The sequence below is a fragment of the Phaseolus vulgaris genome, chromosome 6, assembly GCF_000499845.2.
Source record: "Phaseolus vulgaris cultivar G19833 chromosome 6, P. vulgaris v2.0, whole genome shotgun sequence".
Lineage (NCBI taxonomy): Eukaryota > Viridiplantae > Streptophyta > Magnoliopsida > Fabales > Fabaceae > Phaseolus > Phaseolus vulgaris.
Genome location: NC_023754.2, coordinates 16,760,531 through 16,773,005, shown reverse-complemented (window position 1 = coordinate 16,773,005; position 12,475 = coordinate 16,760,531). Strand labels below are relative to the sequence as shown.

The 12,475-nt window shown below is 30.3% G+C and overlaps 1 protein-coding gene across 1 annotated transcript; it reads left to right on the top strand.

Annotated features, from left to right (window-relative positions):
• Positions 1 to 318: 318 nt before the first annotated feature.
• LOC137831386 (kinesin-like protein KIN-14F) lies at positions 319 to 11,479 on the top strand. Its single transcript, XM_068639045.1, has 18 exons — positions 319 to 520; positions 807 to 973; positions 2,471 to 2,634; positions 2,822 to 2,965; positions 5,094 to 5,453; positions 6,055 to 6,123; positions 6,252 to 6,476; positions 6,556 to 6,637; positions 6,731 to 6,826; positions 6,913 to 7,092; positions 7,702 to 7,808; positions 8,286 to 8,464; positions 8,581 to 8,745; positions 8,826 to 9,079; positions 9,373 to 9,536; positions 9,615 to 9,806; positions 9,927 to 10,636; positions 11,103 to 11,479. The coding sequence occupies exons 2-18, from the start codon at positions 817 to 819 to the stop codon at positions 11,260 to 11,262; spliced, it is 3,408 nt and encodes a 1,135-aa protein (XP_068495146.1). The 5' UTR covers positions 319 to 520; positions 807 to 816; the 3' UTR covers positions 11,263 to 11,479.
• The last annotated feature ends 996 nt before the right edge of the window (positions 11,480 to 12,475 follow it).

Genomic DNA, 12,475 nt, shown 5'->3' with positions numbered 1-12,475 from the left:
AAGCACTTATTTCATGTTTTAAAAAATGGTTCCATAATAATTTTTATTAATTCATTAATATATATACATTTAATCAAAATATATTAATGAAGTAAGAAAAAAAACTATGTTATCCTCTGATCAGAAACTATTTGAGTATACTAATTTTATTGATTTTATAACCTTAATTTAAAACTTAATTATTTTTCTAGTTGTTATAAAATTTATTTTCTCAATTTTAGTTTATTGAGAAGATTATATGACGGCACGAATAGGTAGAATCTCCGTGAATTGACGCCGTCATTGGTCCTATATTAGTATGAGAATGCCAATAACGACGTTTGAAATTGGCTTCATGTGTTTCTCTGTTTTTTTCTTCAGTTTCCACACTCACACATTAACACGGAAACCAATTATGCATTCAACACAATAACCTTCTTCTTTCTTTTCAATGCTTATTCATTCAAAACACCATCACAACAAAACCCTCTTTCCATTTCCATAACCTTCACTTCTTCTTCTCAACCATTCACTTCCCCAGGTAATTTTACTCTTCTTTCTGCAATGTTTCTTGCTTTTCTTTTATAACCATGTTATTATTGATAAGGAAAATCTATCCACACTTGTTGATCAAGTTTTTGTTTTTTCTTTGGTTTGCATCCAAATAAGAATTGATCATGTGAAAAGTTTAGTTCTTGCAATATATGTATCAAGCTACCCACAATCGATTTATTGATTCTGATGTCGTACATATGAATTGTGATGTGTATGAATCTTTTTTTATGATACTAAGCTGTCATCTGATAATTTTCTTGGTTGATTATCAGAGAAATTGAGATGCCACAAGAGAGTTGCCAAAACTCATTTTTCACATCTCCTTCAAAGAGAGGATTGAAGGGTTTGGTCACCACCATGAACAAAGAGGCTTCATGCACTGTCACAGAGGAAGGTTTCAATGATAATGAATGGGCACAGAGGAAGGCAGAGGAAGCAGGTATGCTTCTTTAATGTCACACCATGCATGCCATTAAATCTACTTATAATATAAATACAGGTGTATAAGTGTAATGCAGTTTAATATCATATATGTAAGTATTATTATAGTTTAATCTTCATATTTTATTATTGGTATGAATTATTTTTCAATATCCCTGAATGGAATAATTTTATGTTTGTATTTTACAATAATTAATATTTTTTAAGAACATGGGGATTGAAGATTGATTGATACTAGACAAAACTTGCACACTCACAGTGTATACAAAATGTTAATATTTCAAATTGATTTACACTTTAGCATTTTTTATGCTTTTTGTTATAATAAATATTGAAAAAATATTCTATTTGATCCATTCACACTATTATCTTACAGTGATTACTTTTTCTTGTTCTTGTATAAAAACTTTAACATGGATAAATTTGAAATGGAGGGAACAGTTCACTTTGCTGAAAGAGTTGATATCCTAAATTGGGAGTAGTACTTTCTTCTCTTGGAAAACCTTATTGGAAGTAGCAAAAGGATACATAGAACACAGCCTGCAAATTTATGAAAGTAGGAATAACTTTCTTAACAGAAATCGTTGCACACATCTGTGGTGTGAAGTTCCTCTTCCTGAAAATAAAAAAGAAGACAATAGTTCTTTGTCAAAAGGTAGATAATTGACAAAAGATGCTTAAGTTGAGGCACGTTTCTAGGTGTGATGTTTGTTTCTTATGACCCAATGAAAAGAAAAAAAAGAACATATCATTTGGTTCTTTTGACATAATTTATTTATTTATTCTTTTCTTTTTGGGTCAACCAAATCATTACTTGGACCCCTTTACTTAGCAAAAGCAGAAAAAGCAATGTTAAAATACAAAAAGTTAGGTTTATATGTTAAACAAAGTGTGGGTAGCTAGAAAAGAAAAAAAGAATGAGATGTAGCAAGAGATTGATGATGAGGAGTAGTGAGTGGTGGAAAGTGTTTGTACTAAAATGGGTTAGCACCCCACCACTCAATTAAGGTGTAGGACTCAGCCCTTGTCCCTAAGGGTTGGGACCAAATTTTTTGCCATCAAGTATCTTATTTATAACCAAAAGGGTTCCCTAATTATGATTTTAGAGCATAATGTTTGGCATTATGGATTATCAAGACCCTACATCTCAGCAAGGAGCACCATAAATCTGTAACATTGCAAATGTCACTTTGCTGTTAGTAATAAATTCTAGTGTCCTTATTTTTTGTTTACATAATTTAAAAGAAAATTGTACCTAACTTCCAACAACAGTTCCTTAACTTTTCTTTAATGACTTTGACATAATACAACTGTTCTCTATCTTTTTGATTACTTCCTATTACATCTTTCACTTACTTTAATCTTTGTGAAAGAACAACATTTGAAAGTAGAATGCAGATGTTTATGCAGTGTTTTTGAGGCCATTGTTATTTATATGCAATGATCTTAGTTGTGTTGTGATGAAAATGGTTTGGTTTTTGTTGAATGGTGGAAGCTTGGAGAAGATACAAAGCAACAGAATGGCTACGCCAAATGGACAATGTTGGGTCATTGTCACTGAGTGCATCACCCTCAGAAGAAGAATTTTGCCTTGCTCTTCGCAATGGCCTCATTCTCTGCAATGTCCTCAACAAAGTCAACCCTGGTGCTGTTCTCAAGGTTCACTTTACATATTAATATGCAAATTTAATGCCACTCAGTTCTATTTAAAAACAAAAGATAACATTTTTGTCATTTCACATTAATGATAGGTGCAGGTTAGGAAATTATTAGGTGCAGGAAGTAAAAGAGTTAATTATGACAGTTGGTTTTTTTATTTGGTTATTTTGTGTTATGGGCTGGATAGGTGGTGGAGAATCCTGGGCTTGCTGTTCAATGTGCAGAGGGTGCGGCCCACTCAGCAATTCAGTATTTTGAGAACATGAGGAATTTCTTAGAGGCTGTTAATGATATGAAGCTTCTCACATTTGAAGCATCTGATCTGGAGAAGGTTTGGTCCTTGGATTTTCTATTTATCTATTTATTTATTTATTTATTTTCATTCACTTTTTAATCATTCAATTAATGAATTATTTTGGTTTACTCCTCCATAATAATAAATAAGATTATTAATAATTAATAAAAAAATTTGTTAGTTTTAAAAAGCAATAAAATTTGAAGTATGTTGTGCATTGTTGATTTCTTTTAATGAATTATTTTATAGGGAATTATAGTCTATTTTTTTTTTACATGTTCAACATAGTTACTGGTGGAAATACCATTTTAATAGCAAAAAAAGAGAATAAACTCATAATTATTTTTCGTGTACACATCTCTCGTTATTAATTATATCCTTATTAATATAATTTATTTTATTATTTATCTTTTACATCTTGTAATTGTTTTCTTTAAATTTAATTAATTATTTATAAGAAAAAATTATTTATTTTATAATTAATTTTATTAACATATTTTATTTATTAAATTTCATAAAAAAAATTATTTTAATAATCATGATATTTGTTTACCTTTTTTTTTTTTTATCATAGTAGAAAGATAGACACACTATATACTCACATGTTTCTCATAACGTATATAGAAAAAAAATGCATATCTAATACTTCTATTTTACTCTTAATTATTTTATAATATTGTGATTATATTTAAATATTTATAATAACTCATATAAATATTTACCAATTTTTTTTTTATTAAATTTTAAAAAATGGACACACTCGTGTATTTACCGTAGTATCTATATCTGTAATGTATTAAGAGAACTATCCTCTTCTTTATAATATATATATATATATATATATATATAAATAAATATGTTACAGCTTACTTGTAAATTTATTATAGATTAATTAAAAGATTATTATAAATTTATAATATAATAATATTATACGAAAAATATTTTAAAAATACGGATGTGTTTTCGCTAATAATTATAGTCATAATAAAAATAAATATTCAAATAAAATTATAATAACCATGTAGAAAATAGCTAATAAATAATTACTTTTTACTAGGTGTTATAATTATGATAAAAATATTTTCAAACCGGTTTTTCTTATATTATAAAAACTAAAACATTGGTTACCAAATATTAGGATAAAATAAGTAAAAACTGTGTAAAAAATATAAAAAATAATAAAATGGAATATATTTTATAATGTTAAAATTGTAAAGTATATGAGGAAACTTATTATTTATTTCACATTATTTTTTATATAAAAATAAAATCAATGAAATATCTTATATTAATAAGAATAAAATATGTAAAAAAAAACGTTAAAATGAGAAATACTTTTAGGTATAGATTATATAAATTGATTAATACATTTATTGATAATCTGTTGATAGAATAAAAAAGTACATATTGGTCGATAAATTTTAATTAAATTCTAAGATTAAATGAATTTTATCTGGTTTAATTAATATGTTCAATCTTTTAGTACTTTTAAAAAATATTTAATGAAAATAAAGTATGTTTAATATTTTTGAAAATAAAAAAATATTCATTATTTTTTGTAGTAGGTAAAAATAACTAAAAAAATTACAGGAGGATTAAAACTATTTTATATTGATTATTAGATTTCCAGCTATATTTGAAAATGGTTTCTAGATTTTAGTTACAATCTCCCCTACACATATATATATATACTTTTTAAATTATATTTGAATTGATTATGTACGTTCTATATATTTTCAAATATTTTCATACAAGTTATTTACGTTTTTACATTTTAATTTTAAAATATCCGGAAAATAGTAATCATATGTCAGTCACTCTTATTTTACTTATAATGCTAAAAGAAGCAAAGTTTAAATTATCAATTAAAACTGAAAAAAAACACAGTTCCATTCAAATTCGACCAAATTTGGATTTTTCTTTACATAATTTTTTAAATGTCCTGATATAAAATCAATTTAAATTTTATATATTTCCAAACAAAAAATTTGGCAAATGAAACAATTCCAAAAAAAAAAAGATTGTTCAGAACACATCTTGCCATTTTGCTATTGAAGATGATACCAAGTGTCACCCTCAGTAATAGATTTTATCTGTTTGTTGATTTTGACACTACTTTTGAGTTTTCTGTAAATGATTTGTGTTTTAAAACTTGAAAATGCAGGGAGGTTCATCCAATAAAGTTGTGGACTGCATTCTATGTTTGAAGGGGTTTTATGAATGGAAGTTATCTGGTGGGGTTGGTGTGTGGAGGTATGGTGGAACTGTGAGGATCACTTCCTTTCCAAAGAAGTCTCCTTCCTCCATAGTTGGCAGTGAAAGTGCTGATGAATCACTGGATGAGTCAGAATCATCACAGTATGAACAACTGCTAGAATTTCTTCAATTATCTGAAGAGTTCTTGATTGAAGAAACAAGAACTGCCAATGCTCTGGCTTTCCTTTATGATCACTTTGGACTCAGACTTCTTCAGGCTTACCTTAGAGAGGCCAATGGGATTGAAGATCTGCCTCTGAATGCAATGGTCGGTAAGATCCTTTCCAGTTTGTTGTACTGCTGTAGCTTCTATTCTAACTTTTACAAAACCTGTTTCTAGAAAGATTAATATATGAATATATAATAAGAGTATTTTACTCACTAAGCTATGCATGAGAAGCTCTTAGTAGATATCTTAGAATTAAAGTATATAAATGGGATAAACCTCACTAGACAAATCGGTTTTGTAGTGTTATATTAAGTTTAAACCTAATGACGGTTGATGGACTTAGGGACCACTTGCTATTTGGTAGCTATAGGATCACTTGCAGATGTTCAGTTTTGTAAACTTTATATCTAATCTTTAACATGAGGTTGTGTTGGAAATCTCACATGATAAGATCAAATAAAGTATATAAAGAAGCTACAAATTTCAATTTATAAGTTTATTTTGTAGGTTGAGTTAGGTGTGAACCAAATTTTAGGAAAACAAGATAGGCAAATATAATGTCAGTTGAAATTGAACTGCTACTGACAGTATAAGACTGGCAAATAAGGTTATTGTGTCAGATTTTTTTCCAAAAATAATCTGCATAAAGATTTTCTTTTCTTCATGCAGTCTTATCTGTGATATGGGTGACAATTTGTAGGTAATTGATACCTTACTCAGCAAGGTAGTCAAGGATTTCTCATCTTTGCTTGTTTCTCAGGGCACTCAGGTACTCCATAGTTTAATTTTTGTATGCAATTCACGTTTGTTTCCAAACTTCACTATTGCCATTCATTTAACATTTTCCTTTTCCTTCTAATGGTTTTCCAAATTACACTTCTTAACAATTCTTTGCAGCTTGGACTTTTCTTGAAGAAAATATTGAAAGGTGACATGGGTTGTCTCTCAAAGAGAGAGTTCATAGAAACCATCTCACTATATCTTAGCCAAAGAAGTAGCCTGGCATCAAATGACTTCTCCAAATTCTGCAATTGTGGTGGAAAACGTGATAGTTATCGACAAAAAGCCAATTGTTCTGCAAAATATTCTGAAGTAATCGATACTCAACAGAAACAACTTGAGGTATAAATTGGATGCTAGGAGTTTTGCTATTGTTGGTTGTTACTTCTACATATGTGCTAAGCTTTTCCTCCCGCTTCAGGGTATGAAGTACTTTTTTGAGGAAACAAAATTGGAGGTCAAACAAATTCAATCAGAGTGGGAAGAAGAATTTAGTAGGCTTGGTAACCATCTAAGAATTGGTTTTCCTTATCTTGTTTGTAGAAGTGTTTTAATATGATAATATTTGGATTGATTGAGTTGTATGCCTTACTTAGAGGATCATATCAAAAGCCTTGAAGTGGCCTCCACTTCCTACCACAAAGTTTTGGAGGAGAACCGGCTTCTATACAATCAAGTACAAGACCTCAAAGGTGCATAATAATCCAGGTTCCTAGCAATGAATTTAATGGATCAACTTATTCATTAAAGTTTGATTGATTAAATTTCTTTTTTACAGGAGCCATTAGGGTGTATTGTAGAGTGAGGCCATTCTTACCAGGACAATCAAATGGGCAGTCTACGGTCGACTATATTGGAGAAAATGGAGATATGATGATCGTAAATCCCCTTAAGCATGGAAAAGATTCTAGACGAGTATTTTCATTCAATAAGGTTTTTGGAACAACTGTAACACAAGGTAGTTTAATTTTCTACATCTTGCAGGATATACTTTATTGATTTGTTCTACAATAAAATGGCAGTCACACATGTTTAAGGTTCAATTTGATCATTTACCCTAAATAATTTATATTAGATTTCAACTTACTTTTCTAAATGTTGAAAATAAATTTGAAATGTTTAATAGTACTAGTGTTCTTGGTGTATCCATTCATATATGGAGGTATTGGGTCAAGTGTTGAGAAGTGTCAAAGATGTGTTGTAAAGTGTTGGAAAGGTATCAATGCTGGAATCATGTTCAAATTTCGATTCCTTGGACAGGAGGAGTGTTTAGGTTAGAAGTTAAGAGAAAGATTAACACAGTTAGTTAGGCAATATTAGTTAGTTAGTTAGTTAGAGGAAGAGATTCATTAGCTCTGTATTGTTTATAAATTGAGCATTGTCCTTTTGTGAAATTGAAATACTTGGAGGAAAGTTCTTTTTCCTGTTTAATATTCAGTCAGTAAAATCTTCCCTTGTTCATAATAAATTTATGGTTTTCTTACTAATGAATTACGTTTCTAAGAGTTTTTATCATGTTGGTTCTCATTTGATGCTTTTCATGATGTTTTTTTTTTGTCATGTGCAGAACAAATTTATGCTGACACTCAGCCCTTGATCAGATCCGTTCTGGATGGTTATAATGTATGCATCTTTGCATATGGGCAGACTGGCTCAGGGAAAACATACACAATGGTATGAGACATGCATAATAGTTTTAGTTTATCTTACATAATGTTGATTCATTAAACTATTATTGACTGTTGTTTACACAAACGATAACACAATGTATGTGGTTTTAAACTTACAACCATTGGCTTTCTTTTCATGGGATATCCATGTATTATTTACCACCAATCATATGATATTCCTTCTACTTTTGTGTTATATGGTACATGTTTAAACACTGTCACATGATTTGTTGGGTTTAAAGACTCCTGTAGTACTAGTTAAAACCTTGGTTTGGAGCCATTTCTTTCGAAAACTTCCTTATTTGAAACTTTACCAAACCTCTAACTTAACAGCTCACTTACAAATTTAAATTAAGTATCTTGTTCTTTGTCAACATAAATTGATAAAAATGTCCTTTTTGTAGACCTTCGATTATGATACATTTTCTTGTTTCATCATTTTTTTATTATGCATATTAATGTGATCAACTTGCTTGTGTAGAGTGGCCCTGATCTTACAACAGAAGACACATGGGGTGTAAACTATAGGGCATTGGGTGATTTATTTCATATATCAAAGGAAAGGTCTGATTCCATAAAATATGAAGTTTTCGTTCAGATGATTGAAATATACAATGAACAAGTGAGAGATTTGCTAGTCACTGATGGCTCTAACAGAAGATATCCTTTAAGCAGTGTTCTATCGTAATTTTTTCTTCAGCAAGGCAGTTCAAATTCTTATACAGATATTAAGAATGAAATTTATGTAGTTATATCAGTTCCTTAACAAGACATACATTAGACATACGAAACAATTCTCAAATGAATGGCATCAATGTCCCTGATGCCTTTTTAGTTCCAGTTACCTGTACTCAAGATGTTCTAGACTTGATGAGAATTGGTCAGAAGAACCGTGCCGTGGGTGCTACAGCTCTAAATGAGAGAAGCAGTCGTTCCCATAGGTAAAATGACATCTTCATGAACATAGATGGATAACCAACAACCATCAAATATATTTAACAAAAGTTCTTACTTTTTGCAGTGTTTTGACTGTTCATGTTAGAGGAAGGGAGTTAGTTTCCAACTCCATTCTCAGAGGTTGTCTCCATCTTGTGGATTTGGCTGGAAGTGAGAGGGTTGACAAATCTGAGGCAGTTGGTGAGAGACTAAAGGAAGCTCAACATATAAATAGATCACTTTCTGCACTTGGGGATGTTATCTCTGCCTTGGCACAGAAGAATCCCCATATCCCTTATAGAAATAGCAAGCTCACACAAGTTTTACAAGACTCTTTAGGTAACATTTTCCCATGTAATTTTTTCTCCTTTGATGCAAGTTACTTAGCAGCATTAAGATTTGGATTTTTTTTCCATTTCTCTTATGCCAACCATATTGTTAGAACAGGTGTTACTACTATTTGACCACTATATGTACAATCTTTCTTTTGGGACCAGGCTGTTAGATTAGGCTTTGATACGTGATTAGAAATTTAAATACTGGTATTAATTTGGTTATTGTCATAGTTGTTTGCTTGTTTGAATTTCTGTAAAATTAACTTGAGATATGTGTTTCTTTTGTTTTATCAATAGGAGGGCATGCAAAAACTTTGATGTTTGTTCATATAAATCCTGAACTTAATGCTTTTGGAGAGACAATTAGCACACTCAAGTTTGCTGAGAGGGTTTCATCCATTGAACTTGGGGCTGCGCAATCTAACAAAGAAACTGGTGAAATCCGAGAACTAAAGGAAGAGGTTTGCGTTTTAGTCACAAGTAGTGCAATTTTGAATGTAACATGCACAACATATGTAAACGGTTCTTTATTTTTTTAGATATCAAATCTCAAATTGGCATTGGAGAGGAAGGAAGCAGAACTGGATCAGTGGAAGGCTGGGAATGCTAGAAACGCCATTGATTCTCAAAAACCAAGAGCTGTTTCACCTTTTCAATTACCAAAATATGGTACCAATGGCAATACGAAGCATGAAACTGGTCAAAGACTTATGGATGATAGAAGCTTTGAGGTAGCTAAATAAAATATATACCTAATTATAAGAAATATGTGTAAATATGTATTTGGATATCGTGCCATGTTGATGCAGAATTCATATATTCTCTAACTTAAGTTGAAATTCTTTTTTCAGTCTAGAAGTTGCTCTTCAGGTAAGCAAAGAAGGTCACGATTTCCCTCAACATTTATGGACAAGGACTCTATGCCAAAAATGTCTTTCCTGACTGAAGAAAAGTTAGTGAGCTCAGGGAAGGGAAGATCACCATCCCCTCCAGTGAGAAGATCACAATCCAATGATAGAGGGACATCCATTAAAAGCAAGGTCAAAACTGAAACAATAGACAACCAACCAATATTAAAGCATCCATTTCCAGCTGCTAACAAATCCCTTGTCACAATGCCAGTGGTTGCATCCACTGACAATAACACAAGAATGTATGTGAATTCACAAGAGCAAGTAAAGCATGAAAACATTTCGGAAACAATCTTCAATCTCCAGAAGCTCAACTATAAGAAAGTTCATCAAGAAAATGAAGAGGAACAATTCAAGCAAGCACTTAGTGCAGTAAGACAAGGTGGGATCAGAAAAAGCAAGGTTGAGAGTAAGGCTAAGGCCAAGCATAATCAACTATCACCCTTTAAGATTCAAAAGCCTGATTTGACCTCACCATTCATTCCTGAGATGGAATTTACTAGTGAAAGTAATGTGGAGCCACCTCCAAAGAATGATTACTCCGAGGCCGAAAATGATCTTATATTTATGGAGTCTGCTGTCCATGATGCTTTAAGTCTCAAAAAGATACGTCAGAACTTTGCAAGGAATTTTCAGAACCTTGAATCAAGGTATGGCTAACATAGGCTGTGTTTTCATTATGTTGAAACATGATTCCAAGTTTTAAACTTCGGATAAACTTTTTCAAAAACACTTATGAAAGAAATTAATGTTAAAGAAAATTTGTGTTACTTTTCTACAAAAGGACTCTTAACTTCCTGAGTTAATTTTAACTTATAAAAGAACTGTTTTTTTATTTTTTCTTACTTTTTACTTATAAAAAGTATCAGAAGTAGCTTTTGCATCAACACTAATCTGATGTTATTTGTTCTGTATATACCCTTTGTTTGACTAAGCTATTTTGGTAATAACACACTCAAAATCAATTTGATTACAGTATCCAAACAATAGTGTCAAAATCAATTTTTTGGTCTTTGTTATCCAAACAACAATCATGTTACTACAAGCTCATAAATGCATATGCAAACATAGTAGCATCACTGGTAATGATAATAGAACCTTTTTGTCCACATGCAGAGGAATAGTTCAAGCAGGAGAACATTTATTGGTTAGCAAAGTTGAAAACAAAGTTTTGAATGGTTCAGCAAGCAATCTTAAAGAAGGAAGAAATGCATCCACGCCTGAATTTATAAGAAGCCGATCTACCCCACGTGGAAAGTTTTTTGGTTTATCTTGAGGTTTTCATCTTACACAGTGAGCATTTTTTTGTAGTATTTTTTTTTTGTACAGGAACTACAATCATTGTTTGAGTTCCTCACACAATTCTATACAAACTTTGAGGTTTTGAGGTTAATATGTATGTGCCACGCATTCCTTGTATTTTGAGCATGTTTTTGTAATTTGCAACTTGGTATATCAATACGTATCTCTGTGTCACTGAGTTTTCTTGTGTACATGTTTTTGTTCAAGATTCTTTTCAATTAAGGTATTTACAAAATTCTCGAAAGATGTTATCAGTTCATATGTTTATTGCTATTTCACTTTATTAAAGCACTTATGACTAATTGATTGGTTATAATTGTCAAGAGATGGAGATTATCTTCAATCCATTTAGGTTCAATTTCTTCAAAATTTAAATTTTAATAGATAAGTGCATTGATGATATAATTGAGATTAATTAAGATAAGTTTATTCATAATTATTTGGATAGGTAGTTGTGTGAAACTCAACCTTAACATCTTACATTCTATCACACACTTTTAATCAACTTATGAGTTTTTTATTCACTAATTTAATGTTGTAAACATTAATATATTTATTTTAATTCAAAAAAAAAATAAAAAAAAATCAAACTCTTAAAACTTAAATAGTGTAAAAAATATATTAGGACTTCAAAAAATTATTTTACTAATCATTATCAATTCATCTACACTGAAATAAAAAACTTAGTATAATCAATCTCCAAAATCTCTCTATTAGACCATAGTACGATATTGATGTAAGTACATGATTTTCATCTTTCAAATTGGAGAATTGCATGAATTCAACTTCAAGAGTAATTTCACTATTTTGAATTGTACTTTTTTTTCATCTAAAGACTTAGTATAAAATGAACAATTATTGATTTTGTAATTTTTATAACAAAGGACATCAAACTTCAATTCGTTTGTCAACCAGATCAATGTTTTGACTGTTGTTGAATCTTTAACACGTCGTCTTTAAACTAATGCATGAAAGTCTTATTATTCCATTGACACTCATATATTTGATTGTCTTAGAATGTTTGTCCTCAAAATAACTTTATAAACAAATAAGATATAACATTATCTATGTTATTCAATAATTATAAATGTGTCTGCGGTATATCTGAATAAAACTTTGTTACCACATGGAGATCTCAAGAATATAAAAAAAAGCTGTAAAAAATTATTGTGATTTTTCTTTATACA